The sequence below is a fragment of the Galeopterus variegatus genome, unplaced genomic scaffold (genome assembly GCF_000696425.1).
Source record: "Galeopterus variegatus unplaced genomic scaffold, G_variegatus-3.0.2 Scaffold6080, whole genome shotgun sequence".
NCBI classification, from domain to species: Eukaryota; Metazoa; Chordata; class Mammalia; order Dermoptera; family Cynocephalidae; genus Galeopterus; species Galeopterus variegatus.
The window spans coordinates 98,238-118,541 of NW_007732191.1; the positions used below are offsets into that span (position 1 = coordinate 98,238).

General features: G+C 45.9%; 2 protein-coding genes across 7 annotated transcripts in view; both read right to left on the minus strand.

Annotated features, from left to right (window-relative positions):
• Positions 1–3,201, minus strand: part of MTF1 (metal-regulatory transcription factor 1) — a 50,564-nt gene extending 47,363 nt beyond the window's left edge. For 2 of the 4 annotated variants that reach the window (XM_008590430.1, XM_008590428.1), the window contains exons 1-2: positions 3,123–3,201; positions 908–1,362 (exon numbers count right to left, since the gene is read on the minus strand). In XM_008590430.1, the coding sequence (XP_008588652.1) occupies positions 908–1,315 (408 nt within the window). In that variant the 5' untranslated portion in view covers positions 1,316–1,362; positions 3,123–3,201. Of the gene's footprint in view, positions 1–907; positions 1,363–2,524; positions 2,580–3,122 lie in introns of those variants that run through there. The other 2 variants (XM_008590429.1, XM_008590431.1) reach the window with 2 other exon arrangements.
• Positions 3,202–4,358: 1,157 nt separating this feature from the next.
• Positions 4,359–20,304, minus strand: part of INPP5B (inositol polyphosphate-5-phosphatase, 75kDa) — a 29,720-nt gene continuing 13,774 nt past the window's right edge. Inside the window, exons 11-17 of one of the 3 annotated variants that reach the window (XM_008590432.1) lie at positions 12,256–12,418; positions 10,750–10,985; positions 8,770–8,883; positions 7,347–7,431; positions 6,879–7,006; positions 5,456–5,567; positions 4,359–5,208 (exon numbers count right to left, since the gene is read on the minus strand). In XM_008590432.1, the coding sequence (XP_008588654.1) occupies positions 5,093–5,208; positions 5,456–5,567; positions 6,879–7,006; positions 7,347–7,431; positions 8,770–8,883; positions 10,750–10,985; positions 12,256–12,418 (954 nt within the window). In that variant the 3' untranslated portion in view covers positions 4,359–5,092. Of the gene's footprint in view, positions 5,209–5,455; positions 5,568–6,878; positions 7,007–7,346; positions 7,432–8,769; positions 8,884–10,749; positions 10,986–12,255; positions 12,419–20,304 lie in introns of those variants that run through there. The other 2 variants (XM_008590433.1, XM_008590434.1) reach the window with 2 other exon arrangements.

Consider the following 20,304-nt stretch of genomic DNA (forward strand, 5'->3'; position numbering starts at 1 on the left):
CCGGGTTCGGATCCCATATAGGGATGGCCGGTTGGCTCACTGGCTGAGCGTGGTGCTGACAACACCAAGTCAAGGGTTAAGATCCCCTTACCGGTCATCTTTTAAAAAAATAAATAAATAAATAAATAAAATAATAAATAAATAAATAAAAACAAGACCTTAATTACAGCAAAAGAAAAAATTATTCTGCTAAATAATTTACCCTATTTCTGTTTGGTAACATCTCACATTAAGTCCCTGGCACTGAGACTATTTTTTTCTAATTGACCTGTAATAGTTCCTGGGTAATATATACCACTACCTTTAAACTATATCTTTTATTCCACTAACAATCATTACTAGTACAAATTGTAAACTGCTTTATAGTTTTCAAAACATCCTGAGATGTATTTTTCTCACATTAGCTAAATATGAACATGAAAACTTATTTTGGATAACGTGCTTTCATTTACCGTATCCTGACAGAATTTCTTGTGAAAGAAAGCTAGCCTTTATTGTTCACTAAACATTCATATATTCCAGCAGACACTCATTTCCAAAACAAATCCTTTATACATAATACAGACACAACCTACCTCTAGTTATTTCATTATCAGACAAGCCAAATTTAGTTATTTCAGCATCAGAAACAGATTTACTTCAGTGAAATTTCTATTTTGTTTATTATTTGAGGGACAAATTTTAAGAAATTATAATTTAGTATTCCCAGATTTCAATGTGGTCATACAAACCAAAAGCTGCAGAAAGCAGTCACAACAAAACATGAAGCATATGTGTTTGACAAGCAAAACCACTGTAGGCCTTTAACCCCAGGGACTCCTTTACACCCAAGTGAAAATCGCCAACAAGAGTTGTGTAAGTACTTGCCCCAAAGCCAAACTGAGCCCTCACCCACTGCTTTACTTACTTCTTTACGTTTTGTTTCTGGACATTCCGATTGCAGAGTAAGGGTTGCACCTTCGATATTTCTTGGCATGGGTGTGGACCCAGGGTTTATTGTCAAATGAATCTGATCTGGTGAGATAATGTGTTGCACGTAACCCTGGGACATTGCTTCATGATCTATTAGATGAAAGCCCTCTTCACCCCCTACTAGAAAAGGCAAGTGTTCTCCACACTGTCCATCGTCATCTTCATCCTCCAAAGTGCCAGGGTCCTGCTCAATAAGAACAGTGGTCCTATCATATACAGTTCCAGATGAGGAAGGCACCAGTCCGTTTTTATCCACAAACCTGAGCATCTTGTCATCAGGGGTCAGCTCATCTTCCTCTGCCTCAAAATAGATGATGTTGTCGTCTGGACTGTGTTCCCCCATGGTTCAATCGTGCTCAGCCCAATTGTGAGAAATGGAAAGATAATGACCTGTTTGCAATAAAACAAAGTCAGCTTTAGAGCCATACCACAAGACCCCTGGACCTCCTCAGCAACCACAAGGCTCCTTTTCCCTCTCATTTAAAGAGCAGGCCAAAGCAAATGAAAAATCATCTTCCTTAGGGATAATTTCTTTTTTTAACTTTAATTTTGAAATCATTGAGTAATTTCTAAGGAAAAGCAATGCCTTGTTTCAAAAATTGAATAAGTAGCAGTTCATAAGGTCTTTTTTTTTGCATGGCTGCTGGTATAGGGATCTGAACCCTTGACCTTGGTATTATAACAAGCACTGTAACCAACTGAGTTAATCAGCCAGCCCCGTAAGACCTTCTAAATGTGCCTTACTTCAAACAATTTGAAGATTGGTCAAAATACCTAAAGGGGATGAAGGAGCAAACAGAACAGTGTCTGCTTAAAGGCTGAGTTGCAATAAATCTTAAAGAAAACCCCACTGAAATATCCCCCAAATCAGACAGTGAGGCAGTATATGGCCTCATGTAGTCTGGTGTGGAAGGAGCAAGGCTTTGGAGGCAGAGCCATCTGGCTTTGCCCTTTACTACTTGGGTAACTTTTCTATGCCTCATTTTTTTATGTGTAAAGTGGGACACGTAATTCCTGTTCTCTCAGAGTGGTTAAGAGGAGTAAAAGAGATGATGTATGTAAAGCATAATGTCGGTCAAGTATGAATTCCTTCTCTCCTTCCTAGAACAGATGTTTCAGCTTTTGGGTGGAGGAGCTAATCTCTAATCAGGCCCATCTAACAAAGATCACTGTACCTATTTCTCCTAAAATATCGTGTGACCAAAAGCTATGTTTGCATAGTGGGCTCTCCACCCTCAGCGAATGATGAGTCTTATTTATTTTTGTTTCTACAGACCCTAGCATGGTAGGCTGACAGTTTCTAGGAGTTTAGGAAATGTCAGCTAAGTGAATAAAAGACATGCAGATACACTGTCTTGGGAATGTATACTCTCTTGGGAAGATACATTATCTTAGGGAAAATATCAGATTTGAAGCTTTCATGTTCTGGAATAGTGATTCTTCCTTCACTGGCAAGTACACATGCTACAAATGTGGGTTTGGCAAGCAGAACAGATAAGTTAAAAACAATTAACACATCACTTTTAGTTTCCAGTCTGGCTTTGCACTTTACCTTTCCCTTCTGCTCTGGGTTAGAAAGTGAAGCTTTACGGACACAGTAGGGCGGCTAGACAGAGAAGAAGTTACCAGAGACAGGCCAAGGACTGGATCCGGGAAGAACCGGCCCAAACCCTGGCTCTGGCTTACGCAACCCCAGAGATGCACATTTCACTGTATCTGAGAAGAGAGATAAGAGCACCGAGGGCCCCCGTGGGCTGCTCCGGCACGTTCGGCGGCAACACGGAGACCAACTGTCCGGAACAAACAAGACCAGGAGGTTTGAGGGTGGCCAACGAGGAGTGCGAACGGAGCACCCTTGAGTGGAGGCTAGGAGAAGCAGCCTGCCTGAGGCAGCCCCCAGCCCAGGGATACACGGAAAAATCTGCAGACAGGCTGGGGGCCTCCAAGCCCAGTGAAGAGGGGCAGGGTCCGGGTCTCCATGGAAACAGGAAAGGGGGACTGGATACCTATCCCCATGGAAACGGAGGAGGGGTGGGGTCCCTATGGTGACCAGACTGAGGTCTCTACTGGGAAATGCTTCAGGAGGGAGCCTAAGTCCCGCGCCCCCCGGGAAGTCCCAAGCCCAGGCCGAGTGTAGTTTCACCTATTACCTCCGCGGCTCCCGGCAACGGCGGCAGCAGCAGCTTCTGCCCTCCCCAGCGGCACCATGATTGCCCCCACCTTTCCCTAACGTCACTTCCGCTTCCGCTTTCCGGAGGAAGGAGGAGACAGCAGCGCCTCCTCCCCCCGGCGCTTCTGGTTGGTTTAAGCGGTCTGGGGGCTGAACCCGAGCCTCCAATGAGCGAGCGGCGGGCGCGGGGCGGGGCACCGCGGGGCGTCGCCAGGGTAGCGAGTTAGTCCGCGCGGTGGAGCGCCCGGTAGTTCGCGGGCGGCCCGAGACCCGGCGTCGCGCTCGCAGTGCCAGACGCTAGGAAGGGGGAGAAACCCCCAACCACTAATTCGAATATCAGCCCGACTTGCGCTGGCCGCCCTCGTTCTGGCCGTCACAACTGCAACGGGAAGGACCGCAGTTAGCCATCAGAGCCCAGGCGTGGACCCGCAAGGAGAGACCCTGGAAAGCTGGGACGTTCCTGGATTTCTCCCTCTAACGGCCTCGTTCCTCTTCATCACCCGTCGAAGTTAACACAACGGGCCAGCCGGCAAAAAAACAAAAACAAAAAACGTTAACACAGGCAGGAGAATCCAAAAAAGGAAGGTTGGGCCCAAAAGGCAGAACTAGGGGTATCCCAAGCCCAGCCAGAGAGGACACCGCCGCCTCTTCCCCTTCTCACACGCTTTCATAAGAAGCCCAATTTCCTTTCTCCTCACACTCCTGCCCAGGCTCTGTCCCAACTTTTTTCTGCTGCAGAGGACTCTCGACTTCGACCGGGCCAGTCAACGCCACCTGCCGGCCATTTCCTTCCTTAACTGTTTACATCGTCATCCTACCGGCCTCTATCCGAACCACCCTTTACACTGCCAAGAACTAGTGGCATTCCAGTGCCAAGAAGCGATTTTACATGTGTCTTTATCATGCTCCCGTCTTTTCTAAATTCCTGGAAGATCCAGCTGTTAGATTCTCCCACAAACCACTGCCTGTTTTCCCCATAAGCTGTTTCTCTAGAAAAAATATTTAGAGTGGAACAATCCTCAGAGACTAGATAGGGGTTAAGGGGTTCGGGCCATGGCTGCACCATCTCTTGCTTGAAAAATGTGAATAGTGACTGTTGCCCACCAGACTGCCAGGTATGTCTCTTTGGCCCCTGATCAGCTGCCTCAATGCTTAAGCAGCAAAGGTACAACTGCAGAGAGCTGCCATCTCTTGAGATAAAAACATACACAACAACCAATGTTAAAAATATATTTATCATTAAAATATATTACACATATGAGAAGGAAGGCATCATATACAGTAGGGAGGATTTGCTGGCCCAGAAAATCCCACTTGTTTCACCAGAACACCCATTTCTTTGGTGTTTTCACTTTTAAGCCAGTATATTGCCCTCAGAGGCTGAGCGGCCAGCCTCAGAGTGATTGAGCCATATATAAGTAGGAAGAGGGGTAGAGTTTATACATGCATATTCACATGTCCTCAGACTGAGCACTGGAAGAATCCGGGATGGCTGTGGCCTGTTTATCCAGCAGCTTCCACCTGCATTCTTGCTGTCCAACTTATTCTTCTTTCAGGAATCCACAGTGTTCAAATATCTCATCATATGGAACTCAACTCAGCCTCAAGGAAGGCACTAACTATGCCCTGGAGGCAGGTTGAGTGAGCACACAAGTACAATTATTTTTAAATTTTTTGAATTAAAAAAATGAGTAGGGATCTATCTATGCTAAGTAACTAAAGTTGAACATCAACTGTCAGTTTTATTATGGTGGATTTTCCCCCATGTCTTCAAAACTCACAGTAGCACTGAGTGTGCTGACCAATGGCAGGGATAGGGGGATCTAGGCTCAGGAAACAGACAACCGCCATTCTTACTTCTGAGTGGCCTCATATCATCTCAAGGCATCTAAAACAGGTGGGGCTGGTAACTGGCTGCTTCATGTAAAATAGCGGAGGAGACAGAGAGGCTCAGAGTGGGTTGCAGAGGAATTGGTGAATAAATTCTTGAGCCTTCTTCTTCTCTGCCATTTCAAGCTTTTGGTGACCAGTTGGGTTTCGAAGCAGTAAGCTGCCGAATATGCTAGCTGCATGAAAAAACACAAAAAAGTGATTTAGCAAAATAAGTACTACTTATTCTTGTGTTGTTAGGAGGGGGGGAGGGATGCCCAAAATCAATACTTTCTGCTTTAAAACAGTTATTTGAGTGTAAACTTTGCCCAGAGCTTGATATTTTATTTCTACTACATTGGATTTGGGACCCTCCTCAACCTCATTTCTCATAATGAGTTTCTCAGTTTGCAGAGATGTTTCCATAGACATTTGGCTACTTACCTAGAATATTCTCATCCAAATGATTTTTGGCTGAATTTTTCAGCAGTTCTTGCAAAAATGCCATCAAGTAGTTGAACACGTTTTTGTGGAATGTGGGGAGAGTAGAAATGACCTGAAAGAGATAGAATTGAAATTCAACTTTTTGTTCATTCAATCATATGTCAAGAGCCTACTATATCCCAGGAACTGAGTACATGATCCAAGTACATAAGTAAGACTGTGCACAGAAAATTTTGATCACTTACCACTTGGCATAAGTAGCAAAAGAGAAGCACAGGTCAAACACTACATGAATTTCGAGGTTAAACTTCTATTTTTTGTTTTGTTTTGCTGGCCACTACAGGAATCGAAACCTGGACTTTGGTGTTATCACCACCATGCTCTAACCAACCGAGATAACTTCTAACTGCGTGTTCTCAAAAGACTTAAAGGAATAGAAAATATTTCATTTGGGTATTGAATATAAAACAAAATTGGATTTGCAGAGGCAAAGACTAGGATAGTCAGGGCAAAGAAAGTGTAAAAAAGGCAAGAGAGGAAAACAGTGAGATAAATAGAGAGAACAGATTAGAGAAATCAGTTTTGGCAGGAGCATAACTGTTTTAGCAGGCACTAAGCCTGGAAGGGTTGATCAGGATGGAGTTCAATAAGAACCTCAGCTATATGCATATCAGAATCAGTTGGGGAGCTTGTACAAAATAGATTCCAAAAGAGTTTTTGAATCAGTGGATTTGAGGTGAGGCTTTGGAACCTGTATTACTGGCAGGTTTTTTAGATTATTCTGCCAAGGCCTGTTGTATGTGTGAACCACTAGGATAGATCATAGAAAGTCTTGACTATTTAAGAAAATCATTAATTGGTAATGGAGAGCCAAGTATGGTTTTTGACCAACAGTAACATGATAAGAGCTTTAGAATACATAATCTGATGGTAGTATGCAAAAACAAATCAGCAGAGGGAGAACTTGAATGCAGGGCACTGAACCAAGGTAAGTACAATGAGAATGGAAGAGAGAAGATGGATGACAGATCAGTGGGACTGGGTATGTGGGAGATGAGAAGAGGGAGGAGTCAGATATGACTCAGGTTTCGGGTTGAGTCACTGGAATTAAGGGTGATGCCATTAAAAGCAAAAGGGCCATGAGAGGAAGAACAGGTTTGAGAAGGAAAGATACGGTGTTGAGTTTCTAAGATACTGCATTTGAGGGACTGTGCCCACTTTGTTCCCTCAGGCTCCATGAGACCTGGTGCTGGCAACATGTGCATACTGCTCAATGGGAACAGAGGGGAACTCACCTGTTTTGGTGTTGAGTTTCTAAGATACTGCATTTGAGGGACTGTGCCCACTTTGTTCCCTCAGGCTCCATAAGACCTGGTGCTGGCAACATGTGCATACTGCTCAATGGGAACAGAGGGGAACTCACCTGTTTGCTTGCTGTGTAGTTGCCAGAACACTCCAAGCAGTTATGGTAAGCACTGTAACAGATGACAGGCTCTGGCAGGCTCTCTAGGAAAAGCAGCAAGGCTTCGGCTATAGAATGATTGCTAGCGGCTTTTGGTCCATCGTTAAGGAACAGGTGATGATGCTGCCCCATGCCAGATGTGCTGTGGGCCTAGTTGGGCTCTCTGCTCAGAGCTAGGATGTCAGCCTAACATTTCATAGGGGCCACGCTGTTTGCCAGGTGAGCCAGCCTCCTGAGTTCCTGCTATATTGGCTGCTTAAAGTTATAAAGTTTTCTCTATGCAAACTTTAAATAAGAAAAACATGATAGCTGAGGACACAATATCAGATGTTGAGCCTTAAAATATTCCTCCTTCCTTATCTTACCTCTCTCACTCATATTCATACATATACACACAACACACATGCACAGCTGAAGTCTGAAGGATACAGAGGTTATCAATCATTCCAGTATCCAAACAGTCCCTGATATGTTCAAATTCCAACCTTAGGCCTGGCTGCTGAAACAGATCTTCCTGCAAAAGGAATGAGTCACAAAATAATTATTTTCTCAAAAAATCAACAATGATTTCCTAACCTAGGGATATCACCAGTAGAGTACAAAAAGGAGCAGTGTAGTGACACCTCTGAATCACCCTGTTAGACAACCTGATTTAGCTGATGTGGCTAATTCACCTTGCACACCTTCCCAGGCTTGTTTCCACAACAGATCTTCAGGCATCTATTATAAAACTATGGGTAGGGCACACTGCACACAAGAAGATCCAACATAAGAGAAAACTTAAAAGTAGCTATGTTTCCTGCAGTGCTATGGAGGGATTAACCAGAAAAGAAAAATTGAAGAAAATATATCATGTATAAGATGGAGTAAGCTAAAAAGGCACCTCAGGACTTTGTGCAAACAAGATTTTGGCAATACAGTTATTTCTATTGGTCTCAGAATTCTTTTTTTTTTTTTAATAAAATGACTAAATGTCATATAACTTTGTTAATAGTAACAATATTATATGTATTGCTCAAAAGTTACATTTGAAAGGAGCTCTACAGAGAAGGTAGAATAGCACAATACTAAAGAATGTGACTTCTATAGCCAGATTCCGTGGGCACAAACCCCCCCTCTGCTCCTTTATTAGCTTTGGGACTTTGACCAAGTTATTTCCCTTTCTGGGCCTCTGTTTCCTCATTTGAGAGCTACTGTGAGAACTAAATGACACTTAGAAAAGTGCTTGGTATATTGCAACACTCAATAAATGTGAGTGGGGAAAAAAGTAAAAATAGAATATCATAAGAATGTATGTTGTTGCTAAGTGGTAAAGCTGTGGGACTATAGTTTGTGCATGTCTCCCTGGAACACGTATAAATAGATCAGTAAAACTGACCATCTGATCCCATGAAGTTTGCCCAAGTAACTATAGAAATCAGGCCTCCAGATTCATGGCTCAGGGGTTCCATCTAGTCCCCTGCCTCTGCCTGGCTTGTCAACAAGTTAGCCCTTCCCATTACCAGAAGCTGGTGAGAATTCCTGCAAAGGAGAACAGGATGATATCTTGAAAGTCCTCCAGGTGGCTTTCTAGCTAGGGATCCCCAGAAGCCACAGAAGGGAACATGCTGTGCTGGGAAGGCAGTCCTAGGCAAGTCTGCCTCTCCTGGGGGTAATCAAGTCCTATATGTGATAGGGTCTCACAGCATGTGACGCAGCACACACTCTATCCCTCATTCCCCCCCCAGGGGAAAAACAGTTCTCTGTAGGTTCCTCAGGGTAAAAGCATTCTATGCAAAACACTTTTGGGGCTGGTGGTCTTTCTCAAGGCAGCCTGAATTCAATCAGGTCTGACTGCTTAACCACAACCTACCTGCTGCATAGCATTTCGGTACAGGTAATCAACAATTATCCAGAGCTCTTTAGGGATTTCCAAGGGGCTCTCCAACTGGCTCCCATCATCTTCAGTCCATACTGGCATCAGAGTCTGAAAAGAAATAAAAATCATGACAAGGAAGCCCCACCAATGGCACTTCTGCCAGGCTGGCTTCAGGAGAACTTATGATATGGGGACAGCAAACCCACAGAACGGAAGCATTTCAATGCCCCTAACCAAATATTCCACAGGCAAAAATGAAATCAGGAGGTACAATCAAGAGACAAAAGGTGATTTTTGAGAACTAGGAAAGGGTATGGCAAGCAGTTTCAATCAGATTAAACATGCACCATCCTCTTAGGAAAAAAAAAAAATCATGCCTACAGCATTTCACTGATAGAGAGACTGTGTGGTCTGGTGAGGAAAGAAAGCAGACTTGGGAATCCAAAAATCTGAGTTCAAGGTCCAGATCTACTGTTAATTCACCATGTGACCTGTGACAAATCACTCTCCTTGACTGGGCCTCAGTTTTCATCTATATAACGGAGATAAGAGTTCAAGAGTTCCTAAGTAAAAAAGTGCATTGGAAAAAAAAAAAAAAAAAAGCATACACATTACCATAAACCTGCTCCAAACTAGTTCCTCTGTATTAGAATTGTGTCCATAGGAACCTTTCAGATCTCAGCAAATTTAGTTGAGGATGATAACCTACCAAGTGATGTTTAAAAAAACAACAAATGAGGGCCGGCCCGGTGACGCACTGAAGAAGTGCGCTGCTCGGGAGTGCGGCGGCGCTCCCACCGAGGGTTCGGATCCCATGTGGAGACCGGTTCCCACTCACTGGCTGAGCGCGGTGCGGGTGCAACACCGAGGGTTGCGATCCCGTTACCGGTCAGTAAAAAAGACAAAAAGGAAAAAAAAAACAAAAAAAAAACAAATGAACATCATGGGCCAGGAGACGTGATCTTAGGATCGACAGCTCAATTTCTGTAATGTATTGCTATAGACTGACTGTAGCCCTGAAAATTCATATGTTGAAACCTAAATCCCCAAACACAACACAAACACACACACACACACACACACACAAACCCCAATCACTAGTGTGATGGTATTTGGAGCTGGGGCCTTTGGGAGGTGATTAGGTCATTAGGGCTCTGCCCTCATAAATGGGATTAGTGCCCTTCCTGCCGTGTGAGGACACAGTGAGAAGACAGCCCTTTATGAACCAGGAAGTTGGCCCTCACCAGAAACCATATCTATGGGGATCTTTATCTTGGACTTCCCAGCCTCCAGAACTGTGAGAGATAATTTTGTTATTTATAAGCCACCCAGTCTATGGTATTCTGTTATAGTAGCCAGAACAGATGAACACATGTACTACGTGTAAAAGACTAAAAATTATGGCCACAACATTTTACAGGTTTTCCCTTCAAGAGGCAGTCTTTCCCCACCACTGGTAATCTGAGCTGGCTTCATGACTTGCTCTGACCAATGAAACATGGCAGAAGTGGTATCCTGTGAGTTTTGGAGTCTCTGCCAAAAAGGGCTTTACAGCTTCTGTTCTCAGGCTCTTGCTACCACTCACAGAAGCCTGAGCTAACATATTGAATGATGAGAGCCCATGTGGACAGTGAGGCCCAGAGAACAGCCAATACCAAGACATGTGAGGAAGGCCACCTTGAACCCTCCAGCTATCACAGCTGCCATCTGATTACAAAGGCACAAGCAAACCTAGGTGAGACCAGCAGAAGAATCACACTGGAAACCCACAGAGTCATGAGAAACAACTTATTTTAAACTATTAAAATTTTGGAGTGGTTTGCTGCACAGCAATATATAAGTGATACAGTAAGCAAGCTCTAGGGGGCTGAAGAATTCTTAGGTCCCTAGGAAGAAGGCTTTGAATTATTTTGTTTGACTGGCTTTGCTGTTGCATATCATAGTTCTAGATGTTTCCTTGTGGCATGTACTCACCAGCTCACTAACAGTTTCAAGTGGTAGGTCCAAGATTGGCTCCCTCATGTAGCACAATGTGTGAATGGGAGACCCGAAACAGCTGGGCAGGTAGTTCCCAGACACGGACAAAAAGTAATCCTTTCCCCTTTCTAAGTGCAAAACCAGAATGTCCTCAATTTTGTCTTCACCCGAGTTGAGCTTTGTAGCCGTAGCCTTATTTACAAAGAGCTCCAATTCAATCTCAATGTCAGAATCTGCAGGAAAAAAAAAGTAATGTTGGTTGAAGGGAGGCCAAAAGGAAAGGGGAAAAGAAGTAGGAGACAAGAAGGTAAGGCAAAAAGGGTTAGGAAAAGGAAATAAAAGGTATCAGCCAACCAACAATTATCTATGTACTCAGCACTCAGGAGATACAACAACAAGGAGTTTATAGTCCAACTGAGAATATGAAAATGACAAAAACACTGGAATAGAGAAATGCTATAAAATACAGCTACTAAGTAGCACAGTTCAAGCTATGAATATCAATACAATAAGAAAGCATGGATCAGAGAACCTTCCCTAAGTCAGGTAAGTTGAAGATACCTGATCCAATAGAAATACAATGCAATTATCAGCCTGTGCATTGTCCATAAAACACCTTTAATCCTTCTACCACAAAGCACTACACAGAGTGCAAAGGAGAAGTCAGGGGAAAGATGTGGATGGTACATTCCAGGGTCAGATATAATTTCTGGATTACTACCCCATTATCTTTTTCCATAAGAGCATATAATTGGGAGTGGATTACAGTAACATAGACAGTGAGAATGGTTCCTTTAACAGCAGTACTTGCTTGGGCCGGCCCGGTGGCGCACTGCTACAGTGCGCCGCTTGGGAGCGCGGTGGCGCTCCCGCCGAGGGTTCGGATCCCACATACAGACCAGTTCCCACTCACTGGCTGGGCGAGGTGTGGGGGCAACGCCGAGGGTTGCGATCCCGTTGCCGGTCCCGGTCCGGGACGGGCGCGACACTGAGGCTTGTCACCCTTCGCCGGACACGTAAAAAGACAAAAAGGAAAAAAAAAAAAAAAAAAGGGCCGGCCCGTGGCTCACTCGGGAGAGTGCGGTGCTGATAACACCAAGGCCCCGGGTTCGGATCCCATATAGGGATGGCCGGTTCGCTCACTGGCTGAGCGTGGTGCTGACAACAACAAGCCAAGGGTTAAGATCCCCTTACCGGTCATCTTTTAGAAAAAAAAAAAAAAAAAAGACAACAGCAGTACCTGCTTTACAGCAACCTTATGTTTTCTCTTTCTGTGAACTTATTATGGAACATACAAATGACTGAGAGCACTTTTGAATCTGAATTCATGCGCCTCACTATTTTATATTTTGTTTATGTATAGGTTCATCTACAGGGCTTTTTAAAAAGTTTCAAGCAGAGAACAAAACACTCAGAAGCAAAAAGTTTATTTTAAAAAAGGAGCAAAAACAAGGTAGGGCATTCCCCAGACCAAAACCAAGAACCTGGGAACATAGGCCTTACCTGGTAGGAGGAACCCTCTGCTGGGGTTAGCATTCAGCCACTGCTTACAGTAAGACTTTTCATCAGGCTTGTTGATGAATTCAAACTGACAGGGTACTTGTCCATTACGAATTGTAAAGGATTCTACTTGCAATTGCATGTACTTCACATTCTGAAAACAGAACTGGGAACAAGCCCAGGACCAGTTAGAACCAGTGCTATCTCTTTGACAACCTGCCCAGCCACCCCAAATGGGAAATCCTTGCCCTGGAAAGAAAATGAAGGACCATCTTTTTACTGTTTAATCCCCAAACCCTAAAACTCCAAAAACACAAGTTGTTTTTGTATGTAAATTTCCTGAAGGAGTCAGTTTACATCTTCTATACCCAAAAACCATTTCCAAAATAACCATCACAAATTCAACCCCTTCCCCATGCCAGCCAGCTCCAAAACAACCAAAATAAACAAAACAAAGCACAAAGTCCACCCCTAAATATGAAGAACAAGCTCATCCTTCCAGGTAACAGATATCTAGGACATTAAAAATGCCTTCACCATAAACCCCATCTGACTGACTTTGAATGGTCTATGCTGTGGCTCTTACATAAAAAACCTTTAGACATAATTCAACTTCCCTTACTGCCCATTACTTTTCTATAATGCCCCCCCCTTCCCATCAACATGTGTATCCTAGAAATTCAGACTCAATTTTATCTCAAAGTAAAGACTCAGTAGGAAGAAAATCCATTGCAAGAATACACACCAGTTATTCTAAAATCAAACAAAACACATTTTGGATCATCTTCTGGTTTAGAAGATCAGGACATGAATATAACCTAAGCCAACAACCTCTCTTCTCAGCTAGCATCATCAGCCTCACTTTAAGTAGAAGCAGCCTATCAAGAAAGGCTAGAGTCTACTTGTGTGATTGATGGATCTTGGACGTGACTGGTGCCATTGTGCACACAATAAGCACAAAATAGCTGTTGGCCTCATCTTCCACTCCACCACCAGACCCCTCCCCACTTCCCTTTACAAGAAGCCCCATGACTTCTGCAAAACAGAAACCCTTTTGCTTCTGCAAGGGCGCAGTTCTCCACCCTGATCACATAGCTTTGGTGTTAGCATAATGCCCCTCCTTGATGGTATCAGCCAGCCTTTGGTGCCCTATATAAGCTCTCTCACCCCCACATCTGGTGCTGTCCTCCATCTTGAGGGCAGCCCCAGGCTGCCCACCACTTTGAGTGCAGCCCAATAGATTCTTCTCCTTTAATAAAGCTTGATTGGTACCGGTATCTCGGCTCACTTTCTTTCATTATGGTGCCGAAACCTGGGAAGGGTTATGGCCGATGTTGTTGGATGATCCCCATCTGGGTTGACTGGCCCTCGGCCACCCTTGCCAGACCTGCAGAACCAGGTACTTCCGGGACTCTCTCTTTTTGCCGTTTCAGACCAACGCATCCAACATTAGCCTCAATTCAGGGTGAGTCAGTGGGTCAGTCCTCTCTCACCTGGGTTTCCCCGACTCACTCTCTCTCTTGTTCTCAAAGCCCAGGTGCCTGGCCAGGGGAATTCCTCTCGTGCCCCCCAGCTACTGGAGGACACTTCATTAGCTGGTAGTGGCTTTTCTCTTGAAAAGAAGGTGGGCAGCAAAGAGGATGCTCTTTGTTGGCAACCTTCTTCTACCGGGACTGCCTGTTCCCTTTCTCACCCTCTACACGGGATCCTCACGATCCAAACCTCCATGCTCTATGCTTTCAGGCTGTCTCCTGGACAATCTCTCAGCCTCCAGGGAGACATTAAAATTCCAATACTTCCTGGGCCAGCCCAGTGGCGCACTGGAGAGTGCGCCGCTTGGGAGCACGGCAGCGCTCCCGCCAAGGGTTCGGACCCCATGTGGAGACCAGTTCCCGCTCACTGGCTGAGCGAGGTGCGGGCGCAACACCGAGGGCTGCGGTCCCGTTGCCGGTCCCTGGTACGGGCGTGACACCAAGGGTTGCGATCCCATTACCGGTCAGTAAAAAAGACAAAAAGGAAAAAAAAAATTCCAATACTTCCTTACAATGGATCCCAGTGGTCACAAGATGGCACTCTCAATTTAGGTACTCTCCTAGACAACTTTTGTCACTGAAACGGCAAGCCAGAGAGATTCTTTATGTTCAAGCCTTTTCTTCTATCTTTGATCATGTCCTTCTCTCTCTGTCAAAACTGTCCTACATCTCAAATTCTCCTAGCTCATGCCCAACCTCCCCTTCTGGACTTGGATTAATCTTTTAATCTGTTAGACTAATCTGCTTCCTATACAGACCACCTCGACTACCTCCTTACGCCCCAAATCCTTCACCAGCCCCTCCACCTTTTCCCTCTCTTTGTCCTCAGCCCTGGCTCCTTTATATCCCCCTCTGTGAAGTGGCTGGATTGTCCAAGTTCATGTCCCCTTTTCTCTTTCAGACCTTTCCCAAATCAAAAAAATGACTGGGATACTTCCAGTCTGACCCACACACATATCTGTCCTCCGAAGACAGGGAGCAGGTCTAGATGGTGGCCCAACAGCAGGCAGACGAGGTACTTGCTCAAAATAATAGGTGGCCTGTGGGAGCCGTTTCTGTTCTTTGCATGGACCCAAATTGGGACCACCAGGCCGGCCACAGGGATCGGGATCTCTGGGATAATATCATCACACACTTGATATACGGCCTCCAAAAGACTACTAATTCCTAACCTGTCTCTCTGAGGCTTTACATAAATACACACATATAGATCCAAACTCCCCTGCAGGCATGGCCCTTTTACACTATCTCCTCAATGCAGCTTTCAAGGTTTTTAACAATAGAGAAAAAAAAAAAAAAAGAGAAAGATCATTACAAAAGAGATCAGGCCAAATATCAGCTCCTGGCTAATGCTATCCATGATTCACATACTCCAAAGCCAGCTGGCTCTAGGGGCAAGCCACCTGGGAACTGCTTCAAATGCAGTAAACTGGGCCACTGGGCACAGGCCTGTTCTAACCCCAGGCCCCCTCCTGGGCCTTGGCCTCACTGCAAACAGCCAGGTCACTGGGGGGAGTTGACTGCTCCACCCGCCAGTGAGGGATTGGCCCAGTCCCCAAACTACAGCCTTTGGCTTCACAGCCATCTCTACCGGAGCTGCTTGGCTTTGCCCAGGAGGAAGACTGATGATACCCAGGGCCCGAGGCCCCCATGGAGACCACCATGCATGAGCCCAGGGTAACTCTCTTCATAGCAGGTAAGCTGATCTCTTTTGTCATCGATATAGGGGCCACCTACTCTACCCTTCCTGAATATGCAAGACCAACAACCCCGTCCTCTATCATAATAGTAGGGGTCATGGGATCAGAATACCACCCACAGATCACTCAACCCCTTTCCTGCACCCTACATCGCACCCAATTCACACACAAATTTTTAATAATGCCTCAATGCCCCATTCCCTTATTGGGGCAGGACATCCTTTTCAAATTCAAAGCTACCATTACCCGAGACCTGGTAATACAGGCCACCCAAGACCTGGGCCCTAAAACCTCTACCCTCCCCTTTCCTCCTGACAAAGTTAATCCTATAGTATGGGATACCTCCTCACCCTCCATTGCTACTCATCACCCTCCCATCTTCATGAGGTTGTGGGATCCTTTTTCTTTACCTAATGTCCTACAATACCCCATCACTAATAAACACCTAATAGGGTTAAAGCCCCTCATACACAAACTCCTTTCTTTTCATCTCTTATGGCCTACCTACTCACCTTTTAATACACTTATCCTTCCAGTTATAAAGCCTAATGGCTCATACCATTTAGAATAGGACTAATCCTGACATGTGCTGTTCCCAACTACTTACTTGGACAGTTTTTCCCCAGGGATTTCAGGATAGCCCCCACTTCTTTGGCCAGGCCTTAGCTAAAGACTTAACTGAACTTCTTCCAACCTCTAGCACCTTAATACAATATGTGGATGACCTCCTCCTTTGTAGCCCCTCCTCTGAGGATTCACAGGCCCACACTGTTGCTCTCCTTAATTTCCTGGCCTCTGGGATATCAAGTATTCCCCAGCAAGGCCCAAATTTCTTCCCCTTCTGTTACCTATTTGGGAGTCCACCTCACCCCTAACACCAGAGAAATAACAGTGGATTGCAAGGGTCTAATTTCTGAACTCCCTACTCCTACCACAAAGGGTGAAATCCTTTCTTTCTTGGGGCTTGTAGCGTATCTTCGCCTATGGATTCCTAACTTTGGCATGCTAGCAAAACCACTTTATGAGGCAGCCAAAGGGGATCCTGCCATTCCTTTAGATCCCACAAAGCACATTCATTCTCTCTTCCAGTGATTAAAAGCCACTCTCCTCACAGCCCCAGCTCTATCCCTCCCAAACCTATCTCATCCTTTTATCCTATATGTCACTGAAACCCAAGGATTGGTAGTCAGGGTTTTGGGACAAGAGGCAGGAGATATTTTCTCCCTGGTTGCATACCTGTTTAAGCAACTAGATACCACAGCCCGAGGATGGGCCCCCTGTTTATGGGCCTTGTTGGCAGCTGCCCTTATAGCACAAAAAAGCTCTAAACTAACTTTTGGACAACAAACAGTCAAGACCTTCTCAGCCATAAGGCCAAGTCAATTCTCTCCCCTTCCCACCTACAGCTTATTCACCTTACTTCCACTGAAAATTCCCAATTCTCCTTTAAGCCTTGCTCTCCCTTAAATACAGCCACTCTCATCCCAAAATACTCATGACCCTTAGAACACAATTGCATGGAGGCTTTAGACCTCTTTCTCAATCCCTTTCTACACATCTCCCCACATCCCCAACATACATGGTTCATAGATGGGAGTGCCACCTCCATGCCTGCCCCCCAGGTAGGTTATGCCATAGTAAATCTAACACACCTCACCAAACTGTCCATGGAACTTCACCTCCCTTGGACCCAACTTCTCCCTTTAACACTCACTTGCTTGCAAGCTGCCTCCCACAGCCCACAGGCCTCAGCCCCTTCGAACTTATATACGGTAGACCCTTCACTCTCACACATCTCCCTTCCAGCTCATCGCCTTTAGGCCAGTATCTCCCTACTCTTTTGCTCATTAGAGATCTTCTTAGGGAACAGGCCAACCTTCTATTATCTCATCCTTTCCCCACCACCCCCTCAGACTTTAAACTGAGCCTGGGACAGCAAGTGTATATTAAAACCCAAATCCCAAAGCCTCTCTCACCATGTTGGAAGGGCCTTATACAGTAGAAAGGCCCCTTGGTATCACTTATCCTTGGCAAAACTAGCACCTGAGACTTTACCCAAAGAATCTGTTAACACCAAGCCAGAGGGGTCCCTCTGCTCAACCCCCAACCCAACATCTCCTTATAGTTCGTCCATTTTAGGACCCACAAAACTAAAACTTTCCAGGACCTCCACTCTTCCCCCAATCCCAGAAGAGGATGATCTTTCCCCTGGCAATTATCCTCTCACTCTTGCAAGCCCGCTTCACATCCTTTACACAGGAGCTGCTCCAAAACTGGTCCCGACCTGCTATAATGGGTTTGCCATCATGGGACATGATAAGTATATGCCACCCTGTGTCCCTAACCTTTATTATACTCTCTGTTCTAGTACTTGCTACAGGATTGGTCAGTGCTGCCCCAAAGGAGTGTAACATTATAGACAGATTTCTCCCGGCACTCCTTTACCTCCTATCAGTAGGATGCTTTCTAGCAATTGGCAATGTGCAAAGTGCCCTTTAAATTCTTTTGGCTCCCTAACCCTTCGCATCCTTCCCATGTTTTTCCTCCTATGTCAATGCTCCCTCTTACCTGGAACATGGAGGTTCCAGAACTGCAGGGACGATGCAGTCCTCAACGAATCAGACTGGTCCCCGAACAACTCATCTGGTGTCCCACTTCACAAGAAATGTTTTGTGGTCACCCCCCGCTCCCTGTCAATGCAGCCCGCAATGTTTCCACAAACATCTCTTCATTTTCCTCTAATCTCACCTCAGTGGGGACTGTCAGTGTTGTGCGGGGCCTGCCCACACTCTGCCTTACTAACACCACCAAATGCTACCACTCACTTACCCCCTCCTCATCCATGCCCTAAAACTGGAATATATTTCCTTTGTAAAACTACGTTATCCCACTGCCTGCCCCCAACTCGATTTCTGGCATATTCGTTTGGCTCGTCCCGACATCATGGTCCAGACAGATAGAGGGATGGAGACGGGACTGGGACTAACTTCAGACCCCCCTCAGAAAGTGCCCCCCGCTCCCGTAGGGCACTAATTGTACCTTTTTTAATTGGGGCAGGGATCCTTCCTGCAACTGGGATTGACATAGTGGACCTTGCTACTGCCTCTCAATTCTATCAAAAACTCTCAGAAGAACTAAGTATAGATAGCATCTTCTCCCTCCAGCAACAGGTCACCTCACTCGCGACAGTCGCTTTACAGAACCGTCAGGCCCTTGACCTCCTTATAGCCGAGAAGGAAGGCACCTGCCTCTTTTTGGGATAGGAATGCTGTTACTACATAAATGAGTCTGGGGCGATCCAAAACAACTTAAACCATTTAAAGGCAAGCACTGATTGCTGACGACACAAAGGGTTACAGAACACAAACACACCTTGGGGGGGGTCCCAGTCATTGAACCCTTGGATACTGGCTTATGCCCCTACTAGAACCCCTAACTGTGCCTCATCCTACTTTTTGGTTCCTGTCTCTTTTTGTGTTTCTCTAGCTTCTTGCAGGAACAAATGCAGGCTTTCACCAACCAAAAGGTCACCGAATTGTTCCTACAAGGAGGATATCAGCCCCTCAGAATCAGCGACCCTTCCCTAGAAGAATACAGCCTCCCCACATGAAACCAATACCCCGCCACCTAATTGTTTTACCCACCAACATAAACCTTTTATTTTTTCCATATCTTCGCCCATCTCCAGCAGGAAGTAGCTTCAGAAGAATGAGACCTTCGCCCCTTTTCCCTTCTCCCTATACTTAAAAGGTGGGAATGATGGATCTTGGACATGACTGGCACCACTGTGCACACAATAAGCACAAAATAGCTGTTGGCCTCATCTTCCACTCCACCACCAGACCCCTCCCCACTTCCCTTTACAAGAAGCCCCATGACTTCTGCAAAACAGAAACCCTTTTGCTTCTGCAAGGGCGCAGTTCTCCACCCTGATCACATAGCTTTGGTGTTAGCATAATGCCCCTCCTTGATGGTATCAGCCAGCCTTTGGTGCCCTATATAAGCTCTCTCACCCCCACATCTGGTGCTGTCCTCCATCTTGAGGGCAGCCCCAGGCTGCCCACCACTTTGAGTGCAGCCCAATAGATTCTTCTCCTTTAATAAAGCTTGATTGGTACCGGTATCTCGGCTCACTTTCTTTCATTATGGTGCCGAAACCTGGGAAGGGTTATGGCCGATGTTGTTGGATGATCCCCATCTGGGTTGACTGGCCCTCGGCCACCCTTGCCAGACCTGCAGAACCAGGTACTTCCGGGACTCTCTCTTTTTGCCGTTTCAGACCAACGCATCCAACATTAGCCTCAATTCAGGGTGAGTCAGTGGGTCAGTCCTCTCTCACCTGGGTTTCCCCGACTCACTCTCTCTCTTGTTCTCAAAGCCCAGGTGCCTGGCCAGGGGAATTCCTCTCGTGCCCCCCAGCTACTGGAGGACACTTCATTAGCTGGTAGTGGCTTTTCTCTTGAAAAGAAGGTGGGCAGCAAAGAGGATGCTCTTTGTTGGCAACCTTCTTCTACCGGGACTGCCTGTTCCCTTTCTCACCCTCTACACGGGATCCTCACGATCCAAACCTCCATGCTCTATGCTTTCAGGCTGTCTCCTGGACAATCTCTCAGCCTCCAGGGAGACATTAAAATTCCAATACTTCCTGGGCCAGCCCAGTGGCGCACTGGAGAGTGCGCCGCTTGGGAGCACGGCAGCGCTCCCGCCAAGGGTTCGGACCCCATGTGGAGACCAGTTCCCGCTCACTGGCTGAGCGAGGTGCGGGCGCAACACCGAGGGCTGCGGTCCCGTTGCCGGTCCCTGGTACGGGCGTGACACCA